Source organism: Pipistrellus kuhlii, unplaced genomic scaffold (assembly GCF_014108245.1).
Source record: "Pipistrellus kuhlii isolate mPipKuh1 unplaced genomic scaffold, mPipKuh1.p scaffold_m20_p_30, whole genome shotgun sequence".
In the NCBI taxonomy this organism is placed as follows: Eukaryota; Metazoa; Chordata; class Mammalia; order Chiroptera; family Vespertilionidae; genus Pipistrellus; species Pipistrellus kuhlii.
This window is the reverse complement of record NW_023425530.1, coordinates 4,680,378-4,708,105: the sequence shown is the minus strand read 5'-3', so window position 1 is coordinate 4,708,105 and position 27,728 is coordinate 4,680,378. Positions and strand designations below refer to the sequence as shown.

Here is a 27,728-nt window from a genome sequence, read left to right as displayed (position 1 = left end):
ATCCCCACGACCTTATTCTAAATGTGAATGGACAATAATAGTAGACATTTATCAAGGGCCCAGGCCCTCTGCACAGCCTTTTCCAAACTGCCTCCTCGCAGGGAAGCCTCCCCTCGTCTTTGAGGGAGAGACCTTTACATGCCCGTTTTCGAAATGAGGAAACTGGCTCAGAGAGAGAAGCTCATTGCTGGGGAATCCCACATTACAACATTCTCCTCTTCCCGCCATTGTTTTGTCTTAAATCAACAAGATCAGTGGGATGGCTGACAGTCCCTCCCTGGAGGTACTGGAGACTTCAGGGGGCCTGGGCCTGGCCTTCAAAAAGTCTGGGAGCTAGTTTGGGAGGAGAGAGCTGGACTAAACGCCTCCTAGGCTTAGGCAAGAAAGAGGGCCAGAGGTCACTCATGGGGGTGGATGTGGGAGAAAAGGAATCTTAGCTTAAAAGAGAAAAAGCCATCATGAGAATGAAACCAATAAATAATGATTTTACTCTTGTTTTTGTCATATTTGTGTGGTGGTGGTGTTTTTTTCAAGCCTATACCAAGGTCTGTGCTGAACATAGGAACATGCGGAATTGTGTTGAAACGGCACGGCCATCTTTTGATGGCAGCGGTCTCAGCATCTTCGTTCTCCAGATGGGGAAACTGAGGCCCGGAGTAGCTAAGTGACTACCTGAGGTGACACAGGGAGCTCCCGGATTCACCCCCCAGGTTCGTTTGACCACACCTGCCTGCCTGGTTATTTTGGGAATAATGTGTTGAGAACGGGTTTTTGCATTGGTGCTAGTTAGTTCAGTGAAGAAGTTGGATGCTGTTACTGTTCATGACAGATCTAAAAGGTGGGGATGCATACCCCAACTCCATCAAACATGTGGAAACTGGGGCTCAGGGAGGGGAATTGGGTGCTTGAGGTTGCAGAGCAAGGGGAGTTCAGACTATTCCCTCTGGCCTCAGTCGAAAGGGGCAGCAGGCTGTGGTGCTAACAGGAACCTCGGGGCTGAGGCCTGGGGACTAATGGGCTGTCCCTTCGCAGCCAAGCCAGCTGTCAGGAGCATGCCTCGGCGCCATGGGGGGGCCACCGCCAGGGCCAGCAAGCCGGATGGGGGCGAAGCTCAGCTCACGGCCATCACGGGAGGCCTGAAGGTGTTCCTGCACTGGGCAGGCCCTGGCAGCAGGGAGCCCTGGGTCACTTTCAGCGAGGCCACCCTGACCGCAGAGGAGGTCTGCATTCACATCGCACAAAAAATCGGTGAGTCCCATGGCAGGGGTGGGGGCTTTGGCAACAGCTGGACCCCATCCGTCGTCCGCCTGTTCATTCGGAAGACACTGAGTGAGTGCCTATTATGTGCCAGCCCCAAATCACTGATGTTCTCATAGGGAAATCATAATAAATAAGAAAACTGTGTAGGAGGGCAGAGATAGATCATGGGGGAAATTTAAAACTTAAGGCGTTAAGAGAGGGAGCCACGGGGATATCTGGGGGGAGGTGAGTACCAGGCTCAGGGGACAGCATGTGCAAAGGCCCTGAGGTGGGAACTTGTCAGCGACAGCTCAGTGTGAACGAGAGGAGGCAGGAGTAAGTGAGGGGAAGGAGGTGGACAGTGCAGGTCATGCCGGGCCTTGTGGGCCTCAGGGAGGACTTCGGATTTTACTCCAAGTGAGGTGGGGCTGTGAGCAAAGGAGGGACCTGGCGGGACTCAGGTGTTCACAGGTATTCTCTGGTTGCTGTAGGGGTGAGGGTGGGAGTAGGGAGGCCATGGCAGAGGTGATTCCCAGGTGGGAGGTTATGGGGGAGAGGTCAGTCAGGGCCTTAAACGCCAGAGGGAGGAATTGCGAGTTTAGACTTTTTCTTGAGAGCAGTCAGGAACCAGGGGATAGCTGGGAGAGCCTGTAGTAGATGTGCTCAAAAGTGTACTTCCTCTGCCAGAGGAGGAGGAGGTCGCTCCAAGGGGACTTTGCTTACATGCCCCTTCCTCCAGGAAGTCCTCCCAAACTCCGTCCCCCATAACCGGATGGGGCCTTCTGGTGGATTTCTACACCACCTTGTGCTTTTCAACCAGCGGCTGATTCTTAAAAGAGCTCAGATGGGCCGAAACCGGTTTGGCTCAGTGGATAGAGCGGCGGCCTGCAGACTGAAAGGTCCTGGGTTCGATTCCGGTCAAGGACATGTACCTTGGTTGCAGGCACATCCTCAGTGGGGGTGTGTGCAAGAGGCAGCTGATTGATGATTCTCTCTCATCGATGTTTCTAACTCTCTATCCCCTCTCTCTTCCTCTCTGTAAAAAAATCAATAAAAATGCCGAAACCGGTTTGGCTCAGTGGTGGAGCGTCGGTCTGCGGACTGAAGGGTCCCAGGTTCGATTCCAGTCAGGGGCATGTACGTTGGCTGCGGGCACATCCCCGGTAGGGATTGTGCAAGAGGCAGCTGCTCGATGTTTCTCTCTCATCGACGTTTCTAGCTCTCTATCTCTCTCCCTTCCTCTCTGTAAAAAATCAATAAAATATATTTTAAAAAAATCAATAAAATATATATTTTTAAAAACCCTCGGATGTGCTGGGTGATGTGGAACATGTCTGTCAGAGGGCCTGGCATGTGAGGAGAGCCTGCTCAGTTTGAGGAAGCAAAAGTAAGAGTAACCGGAGTGTCAGTTTCAAGAATTTGGAAGGGAAAGGAGGAATTGAAAGCCAGAGAAGGACGCAGTGAGATGGGCTCTTCAGGCAGGTGTCTCACAGGGAGGCGTTCTCCTTCTGCGCGAGGCGGTACGCTGGGATGCAGGGACAGCCATTTGGCATCATCCAACACGGTTGGAATGTACAATGTCTGAGGCCACACAGCTCTACTCCTACCCTGTTTTCCCGAAAAGAAGACAGTGTCTTATATTAATTTTCCTCCCAAAGTTGCGCTAGGTCTTATTTTCAGGGGATGTCTTATCTTTCCATGCGCTAGGTCTTATTTTTGGAGGATGTCTTATTTTCGGGGAAACACGAGTAGATACTCACCATACAGACCCTCAGCTCACGTGTTCCAGGAGACGCATCTGAGAATGTTTAGAGCTGCCTCGTGTATCTTCGTGAAAAAATGGGAGACCATCTTTAAGTCCCTCTGCAGGGGCATGCACAAATAAACAGCCCTATGGTTGTACACTGGAATACTATATAGCCACGAAAAGGGAATTTAACCAATGTTACAAGTATCATCAGAAGCATGGAAAAGCAAGTTGCAGGGTACCGGTGGTATGATACCACATTTTCCGTTTATAATATTCAAGATTAGATCTTAGAGGATATGAAAATAATAAATTCTATGTCAGGAATATGGTTACCTCTTTGTGGGAGGAAAACGGAAGTGGATATAGCCGGGGGGCTTCAATTGTACTTTCTAAGTTTTACTTCTTTTTTAAAAAATATATTTTTATTGATATTTTACAGAGAGGAAGAGAGAGAGGGATAGTTAGAAACATCGATGAGAGAGAAACATTGATCAGCTGCCTCCTGCACACCCCCTACTGGGGATGTGCCCGAAACCGAGGTACATGCCCTTGACTGGAATCGAACCTGGGACCCCTCAGTCCGCAGACTGACGCTCTATCCACTGAGCCAAACCGGTTTCGGCTAAGTTTTACTTCTTTATCTGGTGGCTGGTACTTAGGTGATTATGAGTTATTCTAAAAGGACTATTTTATATTAAAAAATTAGTGATGTGTCTTTTTTTTTTTTTAATATATATTTTTATTGATTTTGTACAGAGTGGAAGGGAGAGAGATAGTTAGAAACATCAATGAGAGAGAGTGACGCTCTATCCATTGAGCCAAAACCGGTTTCGGCAGTGATGTGTCTTTTAAAAATGCCTCGGGTGGCCATTGTGGGGAATGACGGCAAGTCCAGAGGCTGGACTCGGCCTGGGCTGTGGATTTGAAGGAAGTGGCTGGATCCTAGAGAATGTTGGATTTAGAAAGAGCAGGACTTTTACCCATCCGAAGTGAAGAGGGTGGGAGGAGTTGAGAACAAGGACCAAGTCCTGGCTTAAGGAACTGGACAGAGGCCCTGGCTGGTGTGGCTCAGTTGGTTGAGTGTCATCCTGGGCACTGAAAGGTTGCCAGTTCAAATCCTGGTCAGGGAATGGGGGAGATTATGGAGGAGATTAGGTGCCCAGGTTGTGGGCTTGATCCCTGGTCCAGGTGGGTCAGGGTGCATGCAGGAGGCATCTGGTCAATGATTTTCTCTTTCTTCTCTCTCTCTTTTTTTCCTCCCTCTCTCCCTCTCTTTCTCCTTTGCTCACTCTCTAAAAAAAAGTCAAGAAAAACGTTTTAAAAAAGGACTAGGCACAAGAGGGGCAGGTGTGGGGAGCTTGGACGAGATCTGTTTGGAACAAGCACCTCTAAGGGAGCCTATGACATTCAGGAGGGGGCAACCAGGAGGTAGTTAGGTATGTTTTCCCGGCTGCAATTCAGAGATCAGAATAGAGTTATGTTAGTCAGTCTAGGGTAAGTTTAGCTGCAGTAACAAGCAATCCCCCCAACCTGTGATTTTCCTGGGTTAAAACAATAAAGGCACCTAAAATCAAATGCAGGTCAGATGGTTCACCTCTATCTTATGTTTCACCACCTAACACAAAGAGTCTCCATCATCGTTGGGGCTGGAAAGATGGCAGGAGAGTTTGTTTCCAGGCCTGGAAGTATGCGTATCTGTCTGCTCACATCCCATTGGCCAGAAACCAATCCACTGGCCCCATCCAAGCTGCAAAGGAGGCTGGGAAATGTGGTCTGCTGTGAGGCCACAGCACGGTCAACATACTGCATTATTCTCTGTCAGCGGGGGGGCGGGGGGGCCTTGGGAAGGCTTGTGAGGGGAGACAGTGGGTCTGGGGGCCCGTAGGATCATGGCAGCAGGCGCTGACTCCGGATGTTGTTTCTTCCCTGTTTCAGGCATCACTCCACCCTGTTTCAATCTCTTTGCCCTCTTTGATGCCCAGGCCCAGGTCTGGCTGCCCCCAAACCACATTCTCGAGGTCTCCAGAGACACAAACTTGACGCTGCACTTCCGCATGAGGTGGGTGAAGACCTGTGGGAAGACTTGTCCCCATGTGTTCGGTCTCTTCTCTCCCCTGAATCTCATCTTCCTGGAGCTGAATCGATGCTCAGCCCTAGCTGTGCCCTTCCCTTCCTGTAGGTTTTACTTCCGGAACTGGCATGGCACAAACCCTCAGGAGCCAGCTGTGTATCGCTGCAGGCCCCCAGGGGCCGAGGCCTCGTCAGAACAGGCAGAGCAGGGGATACAGCTCCTGGACCCCGCCTCCTTTGAGTACCTCTTTGAGCAGGTAGGAGCAGGGCTGGGACGTCGGATTATTTCAGGGGGACTGAGGGGCAGCTGAGGCGCCCCCACTTCTTTCTACAATTATAGCTGGCAGGTTTCAGCTCATGCAACCTGGGGTCCTTTTTCTACGTGAACCAAAGGGTCCTGAGAATCTTAGGATTGCATGGGAACGAGCACTGTGATCGATTAGTGATGTCTGCCACAGGCATGGTCATGCATGCTGTATATTCAGCCTTTCCCTCCCAAAGTGGCCAGAAGCTGAGGTGTGAACAGGTTTTCAGGCCTCCCTTTCTATCTGATTTCCCCACCCCAGGGCAAGCATGAGTTTGTGAATGATGTGGCATCGCTGTGGGAGCTGTCGAGTGAGGAGGAGATCCGCCACTTTAAGAACGAGAGCCTGGGCATGGCCTTTCTGCACCTCTGTCACCTTGCTCTCTGCCGCGGTGTTCCCCTGGAGAAGGTGGCCAAGAAGACCAGGTGCCTGGGAGTGGGGCAGAGACACTGTGGAGGTGGTTGGATACTCGTGGGCATCCGGGGGCCAGGGCAGAGACCTTGTATACTGCCATGCCTTCATTTATTGAGCACCTCCTGTATGCTGACACCCGTTGTGGTTGTTGAAGGACACACCAGTGAACAAGTCAGACAAAAATCCCTGCCCTCTTGGTGCTCACACCTGGTGAAAAAGACAGGCAATAAAAAAAAATAAAAATAAAAAAAAGTAAAATGTATAGTATTATAGATGGTGATAAAGTGCAATGGGGGGAAATTAGTAGGAAAAGAGAAAGAAGGGGAATGTCAGGGAATGAGGGGTATATAATTTAAAATTGAGTAGCTGGGGAACTTCTCACTGAGCAGGTGATGGTCACATTCAATGATTTGAAGGAAGTAAAAGAGGAAGCCAATATGGATATCTGGGAGAAGAGAATTTTATACAGAAGGACCAGCTAGTGCAAAGGACCTGAGGCCAGACTATGCCTGATATGTTGGCATAGAATAGGGTGAGCTTAGTGAACTTCTTAGAATTCAAGGAAAGGAATGAGTTAGCTGTGTTTACCTCCATCGCTAAGGGCTGGAGTAATCAGGGCACACTGGCTGGATGAGGCAGCAGAAAATCTGCGTCTTTTAGGACCAGCAGTTCTTCTTAAAGCACATATTTTTCAGTCCCTGTTCTGAAGATTAGGGCTGTGATTAGGGCTGTGACAGCAAACGAAGCCCAGGGTGCTAGCAAACCCAGAGGAGGCAGCCTATCCAGCCTGGAGACCAGAGAACACGTCCCAGGGGAGGTGATATTTCTGCTCAGACCTAAAGGTTGATCCCTAGCCAGTTTGGCTCAGTGGATAGAGCGTTAGTCTGCAGACTGAAGGGTCCCAGGTTCAATTCAGGTCAAGGGCACATGCCCGGGGTTGTGGGTTCAATCCCTAGTGGAGGGCGTGCAGGAAGCAGCCAATCAATGGTTCTTTCTCATCATTGATGTTTCTGTCTCTTTCTCCCTCTCCCTTCCTCTCTGTAATCAATAATAATACATTGTCTTTAAAATTATTAAAGTCCTAAAGGTTGAGTTATCTTTACCCAGGTGTGGACTGTCTTGGCAAAGCATTCAGGCAAGTGAAATAGCATATACAAAGGCCCAGAGGCAGAAGATGGCAAAAGCCTATTTCCAGGGGAACTGGATGTAGAGGATGATTGCTCAGGCGCAGGAGTTGGCAAGACATTAGTCAGGGGGCCGTTTCCCCAGGGCAGGAGGGAGCCCTGGAAGGCGTGGAAGCGGGGGCGAAAGGTAGCTAGAACCCCAAGCTGCCGAAACTGGTTTGGCTCAGTGGATAGAGCGTCGGCCTGCGGACTGAAAGGTCCCGGGTTCGATTCCGGTCAAGGGCATGTACCTTGGTTGCGGGCACATCCCCAGTAGGGGGTATGCAAGAGACAGCTGATCGATGATTCTCTCATCAATGTTTCTAACTATCCCTCTCTCTTCCTCTCTGTAAAAAATCAATAAAATATATTAAAAAAAAAAAAAAAAAAAAAAAGGACCTCAAACTTTAGGATCCCTCTGGTGGGGAGGGAAGGTGGGAGAGGGGGAACGGGAGCCTTGAGAAGGCCAAGGACATAGAGACTGAGTCTTGGAAACCTGTAACCTAGGGGATCTCCACTGGTAGGTGATGGGGAGATGTGTTAGTGGGGCAGGCCTTGTGAAGAGCAGAGGGGCCCCCCGAGGTGTGCCTTTTATTGGTGATCATAATATTAATGATAAATTTCATAGCGCCTTCAGTAATAATAACAGCTGACACTGACATAGCCCTTCTTATTCTGTCATCAGCCCTGTAGGTGGGCACTGTTTGCACCCTTTTTTTTTTTTTTTTTTTTTTTTTTTTAATATATTTTATTGATTTTCCACAGAGAGGAAGGGAGAGAGATAGAAAGCTAGAAATGTCGATGAGAAACATCGACCAGCTGCCTCCTGCACACTCCGTACTGGGGATGTGCCCGCAACCTACATACATGTCCTTGACCGGAATTGAACCTGGGACCCTTCAGTCCGCAGACCGACGCTCTATCCACTGAGCCAAACCGGTTCCGGCTGTTTGCACCCTTTTTTCAGATGAGCAGACAGCCTTATAGAGCTTACGTTAGTTATCCAAGAACTGGGACTTCAGCCCCATGGTCCTCTCCTGAGTCCTGTGCCCTGTTCCCGCCACCGTCCAGCCTCCCTGTGCTGGCCCTTTATCGTATTCTCTCCTTCCACCTCACGACAGCCTGCCCGTTTTCTGAACGAGGCAGCTGTGGTTCAGGGGAGTTAAGTCGTTTGCCTCATGTCACCCAGCCAGGCCCGCAGCCCGGGCCCCTCACCAGCCCCTCCTGGTCACCTCCACAGCTTCAAGGACTGTATCCCGCGCTCTCTCCGGCAGCAGATCCGGCAGTACAACGCGTTCACCCAGCTCCGCCTGCGGATCATCTTCCGCAGGTTCCTGCACGCCTTCCAGCCGGGCAGCCTTTCCCAGCAGGTCGTCATGGTCAAGTACCTGGCCACCCTGGAGCGGCTGGCGCCCCGCTTCGGTGCGGAGCGTGTGCCTGTGCGCCGCCTCGAGCTGCTGGCCCAGGCCGAGGGGGAGCCCTGCTACGTCCAGGACGGTGCACAGGCCCCCGGAGACCCCAAGCCCAAGCCTGCGGTCGAACCGCCCACCCACGAGGTGCTGGTGACTGGCACTGGCGGCATCCAGTGGCGGCCAGTGCAGACAGAGGTGAGCAGGGTGCCTCTTCCGTCTGGGGGTCCAGGTGGGGTCGGGCGGGAGCTCCCGTTCAACCTTGGCCGTGGTCTCTGAGGGGGACTATGGCGAGGCCTTTCCCCTCAGGGCTCCCGGGTGTGTCCTTCTGTTCCCTGGGGTCTGTGTCCTCTGCCTGCCCCCTGGGGACCCGATTTCTGGGGTCTGTACCTCTGGGAGCCCCTTTGGATTTGGGGATGAGAGTGGTGGGATCCTCCTCTCTGCCCTCCCCGAGGTTCCGCTTCTGGCAGGTGGGTCCCTGGTCCCACCTGTGACACTCATGACTTGAGACTTCCTGGTCCCTCCAGCTCCAGGCTTCCCCCATGGGGAATGGGGCGGGGGGGGGGCGGTTAACAGACATAGCCCTGCTCAAATCACCCTCCCCAGGCGCGGGGTTTCCAGAGTCCCAGCGGTGGTGACGGTGGCCGAGGCAGGACTTCCCAATCCGGCTCCGCTGGGAGGAAAGCCAAGGCCCAGCCGCTGGGCGGCCAGCCTGTGGACGGGCCGCGGGAGGCGCCGTGGGCCTTCTTCTGTGACTTCCAGGACATCACCCACGTGGTGCTGAGAGAGTGCCACGTCAGCATCCACTGTCAGGACAAGCGCCTGGTGGGGCCCGAGACGGGGCTGGGCTGAGGGCCGGGCCGCGGGGCACCCGCAGCCGGTGACGCCCGCCTGACATCCCCGTGGCCTCTAGGAGCTGACCCTGCCTTCCCCGGCCGCCGCCCTGTCCCTGGTGTCGCTGGTGGATGGCTATTTCCGCCTGACGGCTGACTCGAACCACTACCTGTGCCACGAGGTGGCGCCTCCACGGCTGGTGACGAGTATCCAGGACGGTGTCCACGGACCCCTGCTGTGAGTGCCTGGAGGGAGGCTGGGCGGCAGGGACTGTGGTGGTGGCAGCAGCTGCCAGCTGGACCCTGAGTTCTGAAGGACTGTGGGGCTCAAATGAGATGCTTGTGTGCATGCACTTGTGCGAGTGTGTGTGAGCATGTGTGTGCAAGCATTTGTGTCTGGTCTGTACCTGTGAATGTGAGCACGTGTTTGCCTGCGCGAGCATGAGTTACGTGTTTAAGTATTTACTCATACCACTGTGTGCATCCATTCATATCTGTGAGTGCATAGGTGTGCTCATTCATGTATGCTTATGAGCAAGTGCACCCACATGTGTGCTTGTCCGTGTGCATGCATGCAAGTATGCACCAGGGATTATAGAGGGGGTGAGAACACCTGCAGGGGTCAGGCGGCATGTCGTGCTGAGGGGGCCTGGATTTGGGACTGTCGCTGTGCACGTCTGGATGTTGGATAACCCATGTGATGTGCGGCAGTGTCACTGCTCCAGTGACTGCATATAAAATTGTCACCACACATTTTCACATGTGCTGTGATGGCTGGTTTTAGGGGGGGTGTTGTACAAATATCGCTGGTCATTCAGAAATATGTGTGGGTGTGTACAGCCCCACAGATGTGTGTTGCCCTGCTACTTGTGGGTCACTGAGCGGTTGTTTGGACTTGTGGGGTAGAGGCTATGACGTGCCCGTGCTTATGTGGCGATCAGATGCCTGTGTGGCCGTCCTGCGTGCTGCCAGGTCGTGGTTAGTGGCTGTCAGCTCCTCTGGTCATTGGCCTTGTGCCCGCATGTCCTTTGTCCTCCCTGTAGCTCTGCGACTTGCCTGAGGGTTCCTACGCGGTCTGAGCCTGGTCTGTACTGCAGAGGAGGGTGAAGTGGCCGTTTCCCCTCCTGAGAGCTGTGCCTGTCACGGCTAAGTGTGTGCCACTCAGAGATTGGCCACGTCAGTGTGTCTTAGTCCGTGCGGGTTGCTCCAACAGACTGCCATAGACCAGCTGGCTTAGGAACAACAGACATTTATTTCTCACAGTTCTGAAGGCCAGATGTCCAGGTTCAAGGTACCAGTACACCCTGTGTCTGGTGAGGGCCCACTTCCTAGTTCCGTGTCCTCAATGGTGGGGAAGGGGCCCGGAGCTCTTTGGGGTCCATTTCATGAGGCATCAATCCCATCCATGAGGGCTCCATCATCATGACATAATCACCCTGCAAAGTCCCCACCTCCCATCCCATCCCATTGGGGGTTAGGGCTTCAACATGGGAGCTTTAGGGGGGCACCATCCTTCAGTCCCCAGCAGCATGTGCGCCACACATGCTGGCGCCTGGGCCTGTGTCGCAGTGTCCGTGCTCATGACGGTCGTCGCCTCTGGGTCTGGGCTGTTGAGGCCCTGCATTGCCTTGTTCCGCTGGGTAAGCAGCTGTGTGACAGGCGGTTCATTGTGTGTTGTCACCCTGTGAGTGTATGGCTGGGCGTGTGCCCATCAGCATTTGACAGCTGATGCCTGTCTGTGTGTGTGTGTCACTGTGTCAGCGATGGTGTCTTGTCTGACAGGCACGCACACATGTGCCTGTTCCTGTGCCTGTGTCTCTGTGTGAGTTGGCGTGTATGTGTGTGCCTCTCTGGGCGGGTGGGGCCCAGCGTGCCCCCTGACGCCGCCTCCTGTCCTCCCCAGGGATCCCTTTGTGCTGGCCAAGATGCAGCGGGAGGACGGCCTCTATCTTATCCACTGGAGCACCAGCCACTTCCACCGCCTCCTCCTCACGGTGGCCCAGCGGGACCAGGTGGGCCTGGGGCGGGGGTACTGGGCTGGGCTCGGGTGTACTCCCTGCCTAGACCCCTGCCCACCGCCCTCGCCCTGCCGCCCGCCCCAGGCCCCCGGCACGCAGGGTCTGCGCCTGTGGAAGTTCCCCATCGAGCTGCGTGAGGGCACCTTCAGGCTGCAGAGCTGGGACCGGTCCTTCCCCAGCGTGCGGGAGCTGCGGGCCGCCCTGCAGGGCTGCTCCCTGCGGGCCGGTGACCACTGCTTCGCCCTGCGCCACTGCTGCCTGCCGCAGCCGGGAGGTGTGACGACGGGGCCCGCGGGGCGGGAGGGTGGCTCCCCCCACGCTAGCCCTCCGTGACCCTGCTCCCGCCCCCCAGAGATCTCCAACCTCATCATCATGCGCGGACCTCAGGCCAGCACCAGGTCTCTCAACCTCAGCCAGCTCAGCTTCCACCGGGTCTGCCAGGAGGACCTCACCCAGGTGTGTGCGGGCGTGCGGCACAGAGGGGACGGGAAGGGCAGCCACCAGCTGTTGTCATGGAGATGTCCCCTGCCATGTCCCCCCAGCTGTCCCACTTGGGCCAGGGCACGAGGACCAATGTGTACGAGGGCCTCTTGAGAGTTGGGGGCGGAGGCCCCGAGGAGGACAAAGCGGATGCTGGGGACCCCACCTTGCCCGGCGGGGGCCGTGGGCAGGAGCTGCGAGTGGTGCTGAAGGTGTTAGACCCGAGTCACCATGACATCGCCCTGGTAAGTGCGTGTGACGGGGGCAGGGAGGGCGGCAGGGTCTGCGGCCACCTGCCCTGCCCTGCCCTGCCCTGCCCTGCCCTGCCCTGCCCTGCCCTCCCAGGCTTTCTACGAGACGGCCAGCCTCATGAGCCAGGTGTCCCACGTGCACCTGACCTTCGTCCACGGAGTCTGCGTGCATGGCTCCAAAAGTGAGTGAGTGGACCCCAACACGCACGCCCTGCCGTGTAGAGGCCCACGCCCCCCACTCGTACCCACTGCCACGGCTGTACCCCAACCCTTGACCTGCATCCCGATCCCTGACCACACACCGACCCTTGACCAACATCCTGACTATCCCGCAATCTGTGGCTCACCTGTACCCCAACCCCTGGCTTACGCCAACCCATTGCAGCACAGCCTCTGACTATACCGTGGCCATTACCTGCACCCCAACCCTCAACCACACCCTGACTGCGGACTGCATCCCATCCTTCACCCACCACCCAGATGCCTCTACCGTCTGCCCTCTGACCCCAGCAGGACTGTGACCCCATGCAGACCCCAGCCATGTTGGGCACTCCGATCCCCCAAAACCTCAGCCCTTGCCCCACCCCTGCGTACCTCAAACTCCTTGCACAGCGCGACCACAGAACCTGAACTCCATGTGTCCATCTCTCTTGCTCTCCCCTGACACCAGCCTGCACCTGACTCTACATATCTTCCACCCTTCGCCTCTGCCGCACCCTGCACCCACCTCAACCTGTGCTCCATCCTGCAATTCTTCTCTCCCCAAAGTCGCTCCCAAGCCCCAGCCGCCCACAGCCCCAGCCCCGGTGTCCCTCCCCCGGCGCCCCGGAGGGTGGCGGCAGTGGCAGCCCCTGCAGCAGCTGCCTTTGCAGATATCATGGTGACAGAGTACGTGGAGCATGGACCCCTGGACGTGTGGCTGCGGCGGGAGAGGGGCCGTGTGCCTGTGGCCTGGAAGGTGGCAGTGGCCCAGCAGCTGGCCAGTGCCCTCAGCTACCTGGTGCGTGGCCTGTGGGCGGGGCCTGGGTCAGCAGGGTGGGCCAGTTCTGGGTGGTGAGGCCTCACCACATCCTTCAATCCACACACTGGCCCCGGGAGCTCTTTCCACACACCTCCTCTGCTCACATACCCCTGTGGCTCCCTCTCCCCTGAGAGAACACCTCACTCCTCCGCTGGGTGCCTGGTGAGGCCTGGCCTCGGCCGCCTCTGTCGCTCTCTCCTGCCACTCATCCCCAGCCACGCCTGGCTCTCTGACCCTGTTTCCAGAGCGCCCACTGTGTGCCAGGCTCGGCCATAGGCCTCGGGAGCACACAACAAAACAGACAGGAGCCCTGTCCTTTGGGGAGCCAGTGGTTTTATTAGAGAGAGAAACAAGGAGTAATAATTAAGTGTGTCACATAACATGTTAGGAAGCGGTTAGCACCGTTCTGGGAGCGTAGGGTGGAGTGAGGTTGGGGGAGAGGTGACGTGGTAAGCAGACGGAGAAGGATGGAGGAGTAGCAGTGCAGGGGTGTGGCTGGCGTGGGTCTGAGGACAGCAGCGGGTCCTCTGGCCTTTTGTTCCAGTCCAGGAGCCTTCCCCACCAGCTCTGGGAGGACAGGAAGGCCCCCGGGGCACCCAGTGGTGTCCGGTCACAGTGCCGTGCATTGGGATCCCACTAATGCCCCTGACTGTCGTTTTCCCACGGGCTGTCCCTGTGGGATGGGGTGGGGGCAGGGTCTAGAGGCCCCTCGTGGTCACGCCCCCGCCCCTTCCTTCCCCAGGAGGACAAGCGCCTGGCCCATGGAAACGTGTGTGGCCGGAACATCCTGCTGGCACGTCTGGGGCTGGCGGAGGGCACCAGCCCGTTCATCAAACTGAGCGACCCTGGCATGGGCCTGGGCGCCCTCTCCAGGGAGGGTGAGGACTGGGGCCGGGCTGGGCATGGGGACGGGGCACCCCACTCTCTTCACCCTTGGTGACCTCTGGCCCTGGCCCCCAGAGCGGGTAGAGCGGATCCCCTGGATCGCCCCCGAGTGCCTGTTTGGTGGGGCTAACAGCCTGAGCACCGCCGCTGACAAGTGGGGCTTTGGCGCCACGCTCCTGGAGATCTGCTTCGATGGGGAGGCCCCCCTGCAGGACCGCGGCCCCTCCGAGGTACAATGTGGGTGACCCTGGGGCCCTTCTCACAAAGGGGCCAGCTCCCCCGAGGAGTCTAGGGGCCTGGCCCAGAGCTGTCGCCCTCCGGCCTGTGGCCTTACGAACGCTGCCTCATCTCTTTGAGGCGCCATCAGGTTACCTGTCAGTTGGGATTATCTATAGTCCCGACCTCAGAGGTGGCACACAGCAAACCAGAGACTGCTGCCCTGGCCGGTTTTCTCAGTGGTTAGAGTGTCAGTCAGCTCAGGGTCTAGGGTTCAATTCCTGATCAAGGACACATACCTCAGTTGCAGGCTCAATCCCCAGCCCTGATCGGTGTGCAGGAGGCATCCAATCTCCCACATCAATGTTTCTCTCTCTGTCTCTCCCCCTCCCTTTCACTCTCTCTAAACATCAATGGAAAACTATCTTTGGGTGAGAATAAAAAAATAATTAAGTAAGTGACTGCTTCAGTTTTAGATGCAGTGACCAGGCCAGAGATGGGGAAGCACAGGCTGTAGAGAGTCCCAGAGGGAACCCCTGACCCAGCGGAGGCACCCAGCAAGACTTCCCAGAGGAAGGGCTGCGGTGTGTCTTTTTAAGGGAGAGAGAGACAGAGAAACGTCTGTTCTGCTTATTTATGCATTCATTGGGAGATGCTTGTATGTGCTCTGACCAGAGATCAAACCTGCAACCTTGGCTTATCGGATGATGCTCTAACCAACTGAGCTGCCCGGCCAGGGCCAGGAGGTTTTTTATTTTTATTTTTATTTTTTTAATATATTTTTATTGATTTTTCACAGAGAGGAAAGGAGAGCCAGAAACTTCGATGAGAGAGACACATCGACCAGCTGCCTCCTGCACACCCCCACCAGGGATGTGCCTGCAACCAATGTACATGCCCTTAACTGGAATCGAACCTGGGACCTTTCAGCCCGCAGGCCAACGCTCTATCCACTGAGCTAAACCGGTTTCGGCAGGGCCAGGAAGTTTTAGTCTGAGTATAGAAATACCGCAGTGGCCTGGGCTAGGGAAGGGTCGCCTCAGCACACCTTACTCAAAGACCCAGAGGCCTTGGTGCATTCTGGGAGCTGCGTCTGCAGAGCTGGGAGCAAAGGTGGGTGGCAGCCAGGACAGGAAGGGGCAAGGGTGAGGTGCTCCACATAACAGAGTCTGCTGGACTTGGGTTCTAGTCCTCTCTCTGCTGCGGCAGGCAAGTTGGCTTCCCCTTGCCGAGACTCGGTTGCCTCATCTGTAAAATGGGGATGACGGAACAAGGACCTGGCTGGTCTGGGGATTTAACTGCCTCCTGGGTAAGGGGCCTTGGGAGGGTGGGGTCACTGACTCTCCAGGTCCCCTTCTCCACAGAAAGAGTACTTCTACCAGAAGCAGCACCCGCTGGCCGAGCCCTCGTGCCCGGAGCTAGCCACACTCACCAGCCAGTGCCTGACCTATGAGCCCGCTCAGCGGCCCTCCTTCCGCACCATCCTTCGCGACCTCACTCACCTTCAGCCCCAAAGTGAGCCCCAAACCCGTGCTGGGACCTTGGGGGGCGGGGGAGGCGGGCGAGGAACCCTGCTGACACAGGCTCAGTGCGTCCTGGGTCTCTGTCCAGTGGCTCAGGGTGTGTGCTGGTTTCCACGTCACTTCACGGGGTGATGAGAATGACCAAGTTCTTAATGTTTTTTTTTTTTTTTTTTTTTTTTTTTTTTTTTTTTTTTTTTTAATCCTTTATTGTTCATATTATTACACAGGTTCCTCGTTTCTTCCCCCCTCCACCAGGTTCCCACCCCACCCTCTGCCCCCTCATCCTCATCCATTGGTGCACAGTTTATGTTCAGTCTCTTCCTCCCTCCCTTTCCCCGATAGTAAATCCCTTTTCAGATAGCAAATCTGTTACTTAGCATTTTCTCATATCAATAATACCTCCACATGCCCAATGATACACTTCACACAAAAGACATTTCCAAATAGGTCAACCAGCCTCATCCAGGCCCCACCCAAGGCACTCACAGATCAACACCCCAGCGCTATACTAACTCAACACATCCAGATCTAAGCCTTCATCACTTGATTCAGCAGACCCTCAAGTTCCCGCAAAAGTTTCCCGCCATGTCTGAGAGGCAGCCGTGGGGCAGGGGCAGGTGAGGAGCGAGCTGTTTTGGGCCAGGCTGCTCCAGGCCTGGCCTCTGTTGCTCTGGTTTGTTCCACAACCAGCTGCTCCGTGTCTGGTCACTGCCGCTCCTGACCCAGTTGCTCTGGACTTGGCTGCTGCTGCTACAGGCCTGGCCACTCCCGACTCGGCTGCTCTGGGCCCAATTGCTCCGGGCCCGGCCGCTCCGGGCCTGGCTGCTCCCAGCCTGACAGCCACTTCTCCGGGCCTGGCCGCACCGGACCCGGCTGCTCCGGGCCTGGCCGCTCCCAGCCTGGCAGCCGCTGCTCCAAGCCTAGCCGCTCCCAGTCTGGCAGCCACTGCTCTGGGCCTGGCCACACCAGACCCGGCTGTTCCAGGCCTGGCCGCTCCCAGCCTGGCAGTTGCTGCTCTGGGTCTGGTCACTGCCACTCCCCACCTAGTTGCTCTGGACTTGGCTGTTGCTGCTACAGACCTGGCCACACCCGACCCAGCTGCTCTGGGCCCGGTTGCTCCGGGCCTGGCTGCTCCCAGCCTGTCAGCTGCTGCTCCTGGCCTGGCCGCACCAGACCCGGCTGCTCCGGGCCTGGCCGCTCCCAGCCTGGCAGCCTCTGCTCCGGGCCTGGCCACACCAGACCCGGCTGTTCCGGGCCTGGCCGCTCCCAGCCTGGCAGTTGCTGCTCCGGGTCTGGTCACTGCCACTCCCGACCTAGTTGCTCTGGACTTGGCTGTTGCTGCTACAGACCTGGCCACACCCGACCCGGCTGCTCTGGGCCCGGTTGCTCCGGGCCCGGCCACTCCGGGCCTGGCTGCTCCCAGCCTGTCAGCCGCTGCTCCTGGCCTGGCCGCACCAAACCCGGCTGCTCCGGGCCTGGCCGCTCCCAGCCTGGCAGTCGCTGCTCCGGGTCTGGTCACTGCCACTCCCCACCTAGTTGCTCTGGACTTGGCTGTTACTGCTACAGGCCTGGCCACACCCGACCCGGCTGCTCTGGGCCCGGTTGCTCCGGGCCCGGCCGTTCCGGGCCTGGCTGCTCCCAGCCTGTCAGCCGCTGCTCCGAGCCTGGCCACTCCCAGCCTGGCAGCCACTGCTCCGGGCCTGGCCGCACCAGACCCGGCTGCTCCAGGCCTGGCCGCTCCCAGCCTGGCAGTTGCTGCTCCGGGTCTGGTCACTGCCACTCCCGACCTAGTTGCTCTGGACTTGGCTGTTGCTGCTACAGACCTGGCCACACCCGACCCGGCTGCTCTGGGCCCGGTTGCTCCGGGCCCGGCCACTCCGGGCCTGGCTGCTCCCAGCCTGTCAGCCGCTGCTCCTGGCCTGGCCGCACCAGACCCGGCTGCTCCGGGCCTGGCCGCTCCCAGCCTGGCAGCCGCTGCTCCGAGCCTGGCCGCTCCCAGCCTGGCAGCCACTGCTCCGGGCCTGGCCGCACCAGACCCGGCTGCTCCGGGCCTGGCTGCTCCCAGCCTGGCAGTCGCTGCTCTCGGTCTGGTCACTGCCACTCCCCACCTAGTTGCTCTGGACTTGGCTGTTGCTGCTACAGACCTGGCCACACCCGACCCGGCTGCTCTGGGCCCGGTTGCTCCGGGCCCGGCCACTCCGGGCCTGGCTGCTCCCAGCCTGTCAGCCGCTGCTCCTGGCCTGGCCGCACCAGACCCGGCTGCTCCGGGCCTGGCCGCTCCCAGCCTGGCAGCCGCTGCTCCGAGCCTGGCCGCTCCCAGCCTGGCAGCCACTGTTCCGGGCCTGGCCGCACCAGACCCGGCTGCTCCGGGCCTGGCCGCTCCCAGCCTGGCAGTCGCTGCTCTCGGTCTGGTCACTGCCACTCCCCACCTAGTTGCTCTGGACTTGGCTGTTACTGCTACAGGCCTGGCCACACCCGACCCGGCTGCTCTGGGCCCGGTTGCTCCGGGCCCGGCCACTCCGGGCCTGGCTGCTCCCAGCCTGTCAGCCGCTGCTCCGGGCCTGGCCGCACCAGGCCCGGTTGCTCCGGGCCTGGCCGCTCCCAGCCTGGCAGCCACTGCTCCGGGCCTGGCCGCACCAGACCCGGCTGCTCTGGACCCAGTTGCCCCAGGCCCGGCTGCTCCGAGCCTGGCCGCACCTGGGCTGGATGCTTTGGGCTTGGCTTCTGCTGTTCTGGGCCTGGCTGCTCCCAACCCGGCTGCTCTGGGCCTGGCTTCTTCGGGCCCGGCCACTCCGGGTCTGGGTGTTCCTGGACTGGCCACCCTGGGCTTGGCTGCCTCTGCCTCAAGCCTGGCTGCCCCTGCCCCAGGTCTGGCTGCTCCAGTGCTGGCTGTTGATGCTCTGGTTCTGGCCGCTGCTGCTCTGGGGCCTGGCCGCTGCTGCTCCGGGTCTGGCTGCCACTGCCTTGTGCCTGGCCACTCTAGGTCTGGTCGCCGCTGTTCCAACATTCTGTCCCTTTTTCTTTCTTTCTTACTTTCTTTTTTTTTTTAAATGCATTTATGTTGCAATGTTGGCTGGTGAGTTGAGTTCTGACTTAGTCTTTGATTTTTCAAGATATTCTTTGCATTCTTTCTTAAGTAATTTTACTATCATTTGCTCTCATTTGATTTCTTCACATTGAGAACTTCTATTGTTTCTTCCTTCCCGTCCTGGAATCTCAGCAGGTTGGCCTGTGGCACCCCTTTGTTCTCCGCGGGCTCCTGCGCTGCTTCAGCCTGTCGCTGGGGTTGGCGCCGCCCAGGAAGCATCCCCGGTCCTTGGCTCTGTTGCCTGCGCTCAGCGGTCGAGGGCTCAGGGGCACCCCCCCCCCCTGGAGGCCCCGTCGCCCGGCTCCTTGCTGGCACCCGGCTGGCAGGTGTCCAGCGGGGGCTCCTGCTCCTCGTCACGATCCTCCAGTCTGGAGCTTTCTTTCTCTCTCCCGCTAGGGGAGTCCAGGATCAGAGTCAACAGACTGTCCTCTGCGCACAGTGTGCGCGACTCCGGGGGCTCGGCCTTTCGCCGCGCTCCCAGGACTCCACCTCACAGCCCCGTCTCCCCCTGCCCAGCCTGGGTCCCCAGGGACTGGCCCAGACCGGGAGTTCGGGGCGGTCCGGTCTGAGGCTCAGCACCGCCGGAGGCTTTGTTTCTTCTGGCTAGGGTAATCCAGCATCAGAGTCAACATTCAGTCCTCTGCGCACAAAGCGCGCGACTCCGGGGGACCCCGCCTTTCGCGCCGTCCCCGGGATTTTGCCTCACAGCCCCGTCTCCCCGTGCCCGGGCCTGGGTCCCCAGGGACTGGCCCAGACCGGGAGTTCGGGGCGCTCCATTATGAGGCTCAGCGCCGCCGGAGGCTTTGTTCCTTCCGGCTAGGGTAATCCAGCATCAGAGTCTACATTCAGTCCTCTGCGCACAAAGCACGCGACTCCGGGGGCCCCCGCCTTTCGTTTTTCCCCTGGGATTCAGCCTCCCAGCCCCGTCTCCCCCTGCCGGAGCCTGGGTCCCCAGAATCTGGCCCATAATGGGGCTCAGCGCTGCCAGTTCGGGGGTTCAGCCCAGGCTGGGGGTTTCATTTCCTTCCTGCTAGGGAACGCCAGGCAGCACCCAGCCCTCTCCTCCTCTCCGGCTGCGACCTCTCGGTGCGCGCGAACGTGCGAGCGCGCAGCATGTCTCCGTACCTTAGGCTCTTTTTTCAGCTCCTCTGACTTTCCCTCTGGCTTTCTCCCACCTTCCTATTGTAGAGTTTTCAGTCAGTCGACCACCTGTAGGTCTGGGCAATGTCCACTCTACATTTTAGTTGTATTCCATTGAAATTGTTGTGAGCTGCTGCGGTTAGGTGTCTACCCGAGCAGCCATCTTCCCAAGTTCTTAATGTTTTGTTTGGGGACAGCCACAAATGTTTTGGGTGAATTAGACCCTCAAAAAAATTTTTTTTTTGTGGTTTTGCTTTCTCTCTTTAAAAAAAAATAAAATAAAATTTTCTTTATTTCAGAGAGGAAGGGAGAGGGAGAGGGAGATAGAAGCATCAGTGATGAAAGAGAATCATGGGTCGGCTGCCTCCTGCACGCCCCACCCTGGGGATGGAGCCCTCAACTCAGGCCTGTGCCCTGACTGGGAGTCGAACCGTGGCCTCCTGGTTCATAAGCTGATGCTCAGCCACGCTGGTCGGGCTTGCTTTCTCTCTGGATGAAAAGTTTGTGCCCTTTATGCAGTCCTAGAACACCCCAGGTGTCAGTTTGATGCAGCCAGCTCTGCATTTTTTACTAGAAGCGGATTTTCCAGCTGTTGCAAAAGCTCTCCTGATCTCTGGGTTGGATGCTGGGGGAAGCAGTCATGCCCTCTGTGCCCGGGGGTGTGGGCCTGCTGGGTAAAGGGTCAGGGTCCGGCCTCACCCACTGTGGCTCTTCCAGATCTTGTTGAAATCTTGTCTGTGACTCCAACCTCACCAGCATCAGACCCCACTGTTTTCCACAAGCGGTACTTGAAAAAGATCCGGGATCTGGGTGAGGTAAGGGCCAGCGGAGGGGTCTGGCTGTTAGAAAGAGACCCGCATGTTGGCAAAGCCGCGGGTGGGGGTGGGGGTGGGGGTGGAGCAATGGGGCGCTGACCGTCCTGCATCTTGGCCAGGGTCACTTCGGCAAAGTCAGCCTGTACTGCTACGACCCGACCAACGAGGGCACCGGCGAGATGGTGGCCGTGAAGGCCCTCAGGGCGGACTGCGGCCCTCAGCTCCACACCGGCTGGAGGCGGGAGATCGACATCCTGCGCACCCTCTACCACGAGCACATCGTCAAGTACAAGGGCTGCTGTGAGGACCGAGGTGGGCCGGCGAGGGTGAGGGCGAGGGTTAGAAAGACCCGCGTGTTGGCAAAGCCGGGGTGGGGGTGGGGGGGTGGGTGAGGGTGGGGGTGAGGGTGTGGGTGAGGGTGTGGGTGTGGGTGTGGGTGGGTGTGGGGGTGTGGGTGTGGGTGAGGGTGGGGGTGTGGGTGAGGGTGAGGGTGTGGGTGTGGGTGGGGGTGAGGGTGTGGGTGGGGGTGAGGGTGTGGGTGAGGGTGTGGGTGGGGGTGTGGGTGGGGGTGTGGGTGAGGGTGTGGGTGAGGGTGTGGGTGGGGGTGAGGGTGTGGGTGTGGGTGGGGGTGAGGGTGTGGGTGGGGGTGAGGGTGGGGGTGTGGGTGTGGGTGAGGGTGTGGGTGTGGGTGGGGGTGTGGGTGTGGGTGGGGGTGGGGGTGGGGGTGTGGGTGTGGGTGGGGGTGTGGGTGTGGGTGAGGGTGGGGGTGGGGGTGTGGGTGTGGGTGTGGGTGGGGGTGTGGGTGTGGGTGAGGGTGAGGGTGTGGGTGTGGGTGTGGGTGAGGGTGTGGGTGAGGGTGGGGGTGAGGGTGTGGGTGGGGGTGAGGGTGTGGGTGGGGGTGAGGGTGGGGGTGTGGGTGTGGGTGAGGGTGTGGGTGAGGGTGGGGGTGGGGGTGTGGGTGGGGGTGGGGGTGGGGGTGGGGGTGGGTGTGGGTGGGGGTGTGGGTGTGGGTGGGGGTGGGGGTGTGGGTGTGGGTGTGGGTGGGGGTGTGGGTGGGGGTGGGGGTGGGGGTGTGGGTGGGGGTGGGGGGGGGGGTGGGGGTGGGGGTGGGGGTGAGGGTGGGGGTGGGGGGGGGGGTGAGGGCCTGGCCAATTGGAGCCTCTCAGTCCCAGGCTGGAGGATGCAGTTCGTAGGCATGGGGGGGAGGGGGCGTTCAGCATGGATCCATCTTTCCCGAGGACGAGGTCTAGCTTGGGCAGGGGTTGGCTTTCCCTCCCCACCTTGGGGCGGGGGACTGCAGGGTCCGGGGGGCGGCCCCCAGCCCTGCCTCTGTCACCCTTAGGGGAGAAATCGGTCCAGCTCGTCATGGAGTACGTGCCTCTGGGCAGCCTCCGAGACTACCTGCCCCGGCACCACGTCGGCCTGGCCCAGCTGCTGCTGTTCGCCCAGCAGATCTGCGAGGTGGGCCCACCGCCTGCTCACAGCTGCCCCTTCCTCTGGGCCTGGCCCGAGTGTCCCAGCCCTTTGCCTGCCAGGCTCCGCCCCTGGGCGCCCCTGGGCCGGCTGGCTCTGTACTTATCCCTTCAACCCATCGCTCGGCCACAGCCCCAGTGGCTGGGTCACCAACCCGCCTAGTTTCCTCCACTTTTGAGATTCCCTTTGCTCTCTGGGCCACGCCAGCAGCCCAGCCCCCTCCCAGTCCTCCGCCTCTGAGGCCCTGCCCCTGCTGTCCGGTGGGCTCCACCTGCCAGACTGCTCGCTTTTGCTCCTGGGCCCTGCAGGCCCATCCTGACTGTCCCCCGCCATCCCGGTCACAGCTCCTCAGGCCCCACCCTGCCCCACTGGGCATGACCCGCCCCGCCCTGCCCCGCCTCACCCCCAGGGCATGGCCTACCTGCACACCCAGCACTACGTCCACCGAGACCTGGCTGCCCGCAACGTGCTGCTGGACAACGACCGGCTGGTCAAGATCGGGGACTTCGGCCTGGCCAAGGCCGTGCCCGAGGGCTACGAGTACTACCGAGTGCGCGAGGATGGCGACAGCCCCGTGTTCTGGTGACCGGGGGGACCCAGCCGGAGGGGGCCCGGGGTGGAGGCGGACGCTGGGTTCTCAGTGACACTGCTCTCTCTTAAGGATGGGGCCCTAAGCGGGTCCCAGAGGCTCCCAAGCCCCAGAAAAGGACTCCATCCTGGTCTGGCCCAAGGCTTGACTGCCCTCTCCCCGCAGGTACGCCCCTGAGTGCCTGAAGGAGTGCAAGTTCTACTATGCGTCTGACGTCTGGTCCTTTGGAGTCACCATGTATGAGCTGCTGACCTACTGTGACTCCAGCCAAAGCCCGCCCTCGGTGAGAGCCACCCCCTACCAGCGGAGTTAGAAAGCCGTGCATTCAGTCCCCGACTCCCCCGGCTTAGCAAGTGCTTCCTCCACCAGAGCCTCGCAGTTCCAATCTGTGAAATGGGACTGAGAGGCTTTTGTGACAGAAACTCCACTCACATAGGAACAGCTGCTTCTGCCATTTGCCCTCGAGGGGAGAATGGGGCACAGCTTGAACTAGACCCTCATGTCATCATGAATCCCATTTCCTCCATCTCTCAGCTCTGCTGTTCTCCGTGGTAGCATCTCTTAGGCAGGCCCTCTCTCTTGTGGCAACAGCTCCCCACCCCACCCTGCCTTCCAGGCACCCATTTCCCTCAGGTGAGGCGGGAAAGGGGTCCTCTTTCCAGCTTAATTCTCAGGACGATCTGATTGGCCCAGCTTGGCTCATGTGTCCTCCAGGGAGCCAATCACTGTGTATCCATGGGCCATAATCATTGGCCAGGACTGGGCTAGCGGAAGAGACAAGAATATGTTAGATGTTTATTCCCAAAGTCAATCATAGTGCCGATATAGGAAGGGGAAATAAAGTTCCTGTCCGGACAAAAACAACTTGCTGGGAGGTTTAATAACAACGCAACCACCTGATTCAGGCTTACTGTATGAATATGAGTTTATTAACTTTCACAATCACCCCAGGTAGTTGATGATTTTACCCCATTTTACAGATGGGAAAACTGAAGCCTAAAGAAATGAGATCCTTAGCCCAAAGTTATGCAGTTGAGAAGTGATGGGGACAGGACCAGGACCCCCGGAGTCCCACCGAAAGCTCCCGGCCTGTGCTCAGGCATCCTGCCTGCTGAGGACTTGTCTTGTTTCTTCTGCAGAAATTCATCGAGCTCATCGGCCTCACGCAGGGCCAGATGACAGTACTGAGGCTCACGGAGCTGCTGGAACGAGGGGAGAGGCTGCCACGGCCAGAGAAATGTCCCCATGAGGTGAGACCTCCCCGCGCCCCCCCCACACACACTTTTCCCCTGTCCCCGTCATCAGATGGACAGAGCAGCGACCACAGCCCCAGTTCTTCCGCCCCCAGATCTACGTCCTCATGAAGAACTGCTGGGAGGCAGAGGCCTCGTTTCGCCCGACCTTCCAGAACCTCATACCCATCCTGAAAACCGTCCACGAGAAGTACCAGGGCCAGGCCCCCTCCGTGTTCAGTGTCGGCTAAAACCCGCCCGGAGCTCTGCTTCCGGGAGTCGGAGCAGGTAGTTCTCACCGAGAGGGCCTCCCTCCCCTTCTGCCAGAGAATGTGGCTTCCCCCGCTGCCCGTGCATCACCCCTGAGACCCCGGTCTGTGGCCTGACTCTCCTTGTGTCCATCCATCCACGCTGTCATAACAATGCCATGGGGCGGGAGGCCTGTAATCGACAGAAATTTATTTCTCACAGTTCTGGGCTCTGGGAAGTCAACCATCAAGATACGCCTTCGCACTGCGCCCTCTCCAGGTGGGAGGGGGCGAGGGATCTTTCTGGGGCCTGTTGTATATGGGCACCAATCCCACTCATGAGGGACCCACCCACCTCCCTCCCGAAGACCCGCCTCCTAATACCATCATATCAGGCACTTGGGCTTCAACGTCTGAACCTCTTTCTTTTTTTAAAAAAATATATTTTATTGAATTTTCACAGAGAGGAAGAGAGAGGGATAGAGAGTTAGAAACATCAATGAGAAACAATCATCGATCAGCTGCCTCTTGCACACCCCTTACTGAGGATGTGCCCACAACCAAGGTACATGCCCTTGACCGGAATCGAACCCGGGACCCTTCAATCCACAGGCTGACCCTCTATCCACTGAGCCACACTGGTTTGGGCCAACATCTGAATCTTGAAGGGACTTCAACATTCAAGCCATAGCATCCTCCACAGTCATCGCCTTAACACAGGTTCCGGAGAGACCCAGGACCAGCAAGGAGCTAGTCCGTCCCTTGTATCCGATCCTCATGTCTTCCCCCAGTCCCGCGCTGGGAGCCCACTATCTCCAGGAGCGAGTAATAAACTCCTGTTTCTCTGCCGGAGGCTCTGGTCTCTGGGTCCTTCTTCAGCAAGTGCCTGCTCTTCTGGGGACTGTAGCTGCAGCAAGACACTACGAGTGAAGCCACATGCAACTATTCAACCTCCGCTCACTCGCCTCTCAATCCCCGGTGCCAGGAGCACAGAAGGTGCTCAATGACTGCCTGTTGTCTATCCCAGCAAAGGGTTTGGGGGCCACATGCCACGCTGGTAAGACTTCCGGTTTCAGCCTTTCCTCCCTGTGCGACCGCAGGCGAGTGACTTTCCTTCTCTGGCCTCAGCTCTCAACGGTGGACTGGGGATGGTCTTGCTCGCTGACTCGGAAGAGAATGTGAAGAGATTGTGTATATCACGTGTTTAGCTGAGAGAGTTGCAAACGACTACTTAATAAACATTTGATCTTGTTAATGTGGTGTTTGCCAAAGTGTTTCTCCTTCAGGGGTAGTCTTGAGGCGGGTTCTGTGTCAGCCACACTGTGAAAAGCATTTGAAGGATTTGCTTTCCCATAGGGCGTCTCAAGACCTTATGCCCCCAAGCTCTCCTGAGTGGACAATTATACATGATTCTAGTGGCATCTGCTTTTTATAACAGTTTTCAGAATTAAATATTCATTGTAATTATTTTCTTTTAGATAGGTGATACTGACATAAGCAGGGACATGTCTCCCTCCTGCCCATCAGCCACCACTGGCACCTCTCTGCAGGCAACTGGTACCATCTGGTTTCCTGTGTTTGCTTCCAGAGATGTTTCATCCAGATGCAAGGAAATCCGTACACACATTATACTTTCCTGTCTTTTGCAAGAGTGGTAGCATGTGCAAGAATACACAACTCCAGTCTGTATTCTTGCTTTTATTTTCCCCTTTGTAATAGGTCTTGGGGGTGGTCCCAGCTATGCAGGCCTACAGTATTTCCTTGCGCTATTTGTAGTTGTAATGTAGTTTTTGCTGGGGTTCATGTAGTTACCCCTAAGCCTTTGCTCTTCATGCAGTTATCTTGAATCCTTTGCTATGTCTGTGTTGCTGCTGCAGTGAGCAGCCATGGGTGCATATCACTCCACCCACATTCAAGGGTATCCTAGGGCGAATTTCCAACAAATAATTGCTTGCAGGATCTAGCCTGGTAATTGGGAAAGACGTTGCCACTAGAATATGTTTTGATATTTGATAGGATCAATCTCCTTTTTCTTCTTCAGAATTGTCTTGGCTTATGTTTGTGCAGCTGGTTTTTTAAAAAAACAACAACAACAAAAAAACACTTTTATATGATATGTGATACTTTTACCAATAAAGAATTATTTTTTTAAAAAAACTTTTCTATGGACAATTTAAAACATATGCAAAGCAAGGGAGAATAATGCAGTAAACAGGCAGCACCAACAGTTCACAACGCCCGTGGCCGGTTCTGTTTCAGCTGTGTCCCCCCACCACCCCCCCACTGTAGGAGGGATGGTCAGGATCGTTTTGAAACAAATCCCAGTATCATATCATTTATCTGTAAATACTTCCATATATATATATATACACACACACACCGCACTCGGAAGCGCCTCCGTGCTGCCTGCAGGCTGGAGCTGATGGCGGGAGCGCGGGAACCCGGAGAGCCGCTTCACAGCTTGTGCGATGCGGACCTGAGCCCGGCTGGGCACGAGGAGGCGAAGTGTGGTGGGTAGGCGCTGCGAGATGCCGGCTATGAGTTTGACATCTGCTTCATCTCAGTGCAGAAGAGAGCAATTCGGGCCTCTGGGCGGTGCTGGATGCCTTAGACCAGTGGTTGGCAAACTCATCAGTCAACAGAGCCAGATATCAACAGTACAACGATTGAAATTTCTTTTGAGAGCCAAATTTTTTAAACTTAAACTTCTTCTAATGCCACTTCTTCAAAATAGACTCGCCCATGCTGTGGTATTTTGTGGAAGAGCCACACTCGAGGGGCGAAAGAGCCGCATGTGGCTTGTGAGTTTGCCTACCATGGTCTTAGACCACAGCCTTAGACCACCTGCAGCTGCCTGTAGCGAGGACTTGGCGTCTCAGTGAGCGGCACTATGGGGGTCTGACTGGTCTTAACAAAGCAGAAGCTGCTGCCAAAAATGGCGAGGCCCAGGTAAGCATCTCCAGGCGTTCTTATGATATCCCACCACCACCTACAGCAACATCAGTGAGGACCGCAGGTTGCAGACTTCACTGAAGACCAGCTGCCCTCCGGTGAGAGTCTAAAGGACACTATCTGCCCTTTTCAATGAAGAAATAGTGCCTCAGATTAAGGGGAAATGGGTACTGATTGCAGCCCATGGCAACAGCCTTCGGGGCATTGTCACACATCCGGAGGGGCCTCTGAAGAGGCTATCGTGGAGCTGAGCCTGCCGACTGGTATTCCCACTGCCTGTGAACTGGACAAGAACTTGAAGCCCATGCAGTCCCTGGGGGATGAAGAGACCCTGCATCAAGCCCTGGATGCTGTGGCTGCCCAGGGCAAGGCCAAGGGAAGGCGAGCAGGCAGACAACTCTCCCAAGGACACCCTCCCCCTACCCACTCCGCTGCTGCTCTCCTGTGCACATGTCCATGGACCACAGCTGTAAGCATCTTAGGTTGTAGCTGCAGATGGGGATGGGGACAGCCCTTTTGTCTCCTGCACCCACTCCATGCAATCTAGTCAGAATGGCACCTCTGGGCATGGGTCCTCCGTCCAAGCCGAGGGAGACTCTTACTTAAGAGAGTCC

The 27,728-nt window shown here is 57.2% G+C and overlaps 1 protein-coding gene, 1 long non-coding RNA gene and 1 pseudogene across 5 annotated transcripts in view; 2 read left to right on the top strand and 1 right to left on the bottom strand.

Moving 5' to 3' along the window:
* LOC118731210 overlaps positions 1 to 24,540 on the bottom strand; it is a 28,569-nt gene extending 4,029 nt beyond the window's left edge. Inside the window, exons 1-3 of the long non-coding RNA XR_004991828.2 lie at positions 24,419 to 24,540; positions 23,287 to 23,291; positions 2,451 to 2,458 (exon numbers count right to left, since the gene is read on the bottom strand). This is a non-coding gene — a long non-coding RNA (uncharacterized LOC118731210). The remainder of the gene's footprint in view (positions 1 to 2,450; positions 2,459 to 23,286; positions 23,292 to 24,418) is intronic.
* TYK2 (tyrosine kinase 2) overlaps positions 1 to 26,231 on the top strand; it is a 26,631-nt gene extending 400 nt beyond the window's left edge. For 2 of the 4 annotated variants that reach the window (XM_045589211.1, XM_036459548.2), the window contains exons 2-26: positions 535 to 710; positions 1,033 to 1,248; positions 4,925 to 5,048; positions 5,169 to 5,316; positions 5,626 to 5,789; positions 8,182 to 8,548; positions 8,957 to 9,175; positions 9,264 to 9,421; positions 11,087 to 11,195; positions 11,286 to 11,475; positions 11,554 to 11,657; positions 11,744 to 11,926; positions 12,027 to 12,114; positions 12,805 to 12,932; positions 13,696 to 13,831; positions 13,914 to 14,068; positions 15,419 to 15,569; positions 20,523 to 20,620; positions 20,740 to 20,932; positions 21,963 to 22,081; positions 22,503 to 22,675; positions 22,848 to 22,965; positions 23,822 to 23,932; positions 24,031 to 24,202; positions 24,775 to 26,231. In XM_045589211.1, the coding sequence (XP_045445167.1) occupies positions 1,053 to 1,248; positions 4,925 to 5,048; positions 5,169 to 5,316; positions 5,626 to 5,789; positions 8,182 to 8,548; positions 8,957 to 9,175; positions 9,264 to 9,421; positions 11,087 to 11,195; positions 11,286 to 11,475; positions 11,554 to 11,657; positions 11,744 to 11,926; positions 12,027 to 12,114; positions 12,805 to 12,932; positions 13,696 to 13,831; positions 13,914 to 14,068; positions 15,419 to 15,569; positions 20,523 to 20,620; positions 20,740 to 20,932; positions 21,963 to 22,081; positions 22,503 to 22,675; positions 22,848 to 22,965; positions 23,822 to 23,932; positions 24,031 to 24,165 (3,567 nt within the window). In that variant the 5' untranslated portion in view covers positions 535 to 710; positions 1,033 to 1,052 and the 3' untranslated portion in view covers positions 24,166 to 24,202; positions 24,775 to 26,231. Of the gene's footprint in view, positions 1 to 534; positions 711 to 1,032; positions 1,249 to 4,924; positions 5,049 to 5,168; positions 5,317 to 5,625; positions 5,790 to 8,181; positions 8,549 to 8,956; positions 9,176 to 9,263; positions 9,422 to 11,086; positions 11,196 to 11,285; positions 11,476 to 11,553; positions 11,658 to 11,743; positions 11,927 to 12,026; positions 12,115 to 12,804; positions 12,933 to 13,695; positions 13,832 to 13,913; positions 14,069 to 15,418; positions 15,570 to 20,522; positions 20,621 to 20,739; positions 20,933 to 21,962; positions 22,082 to 22,502; positions 22,676 to 22,847; positions 22,966 to 23,821; positions 23,933 to 24,030; positions 24,203 to 24,385; positions 24,423 to 24,774 lie in introns of those variants that run through there. The other 2 variants (XM_045589212.1, XM_045589213.1) reach the window with 2 other exon arrangements.
* LOC118731450 lies at positions 24,940 to 27,728 on the top strand (annotated as a pseudogene).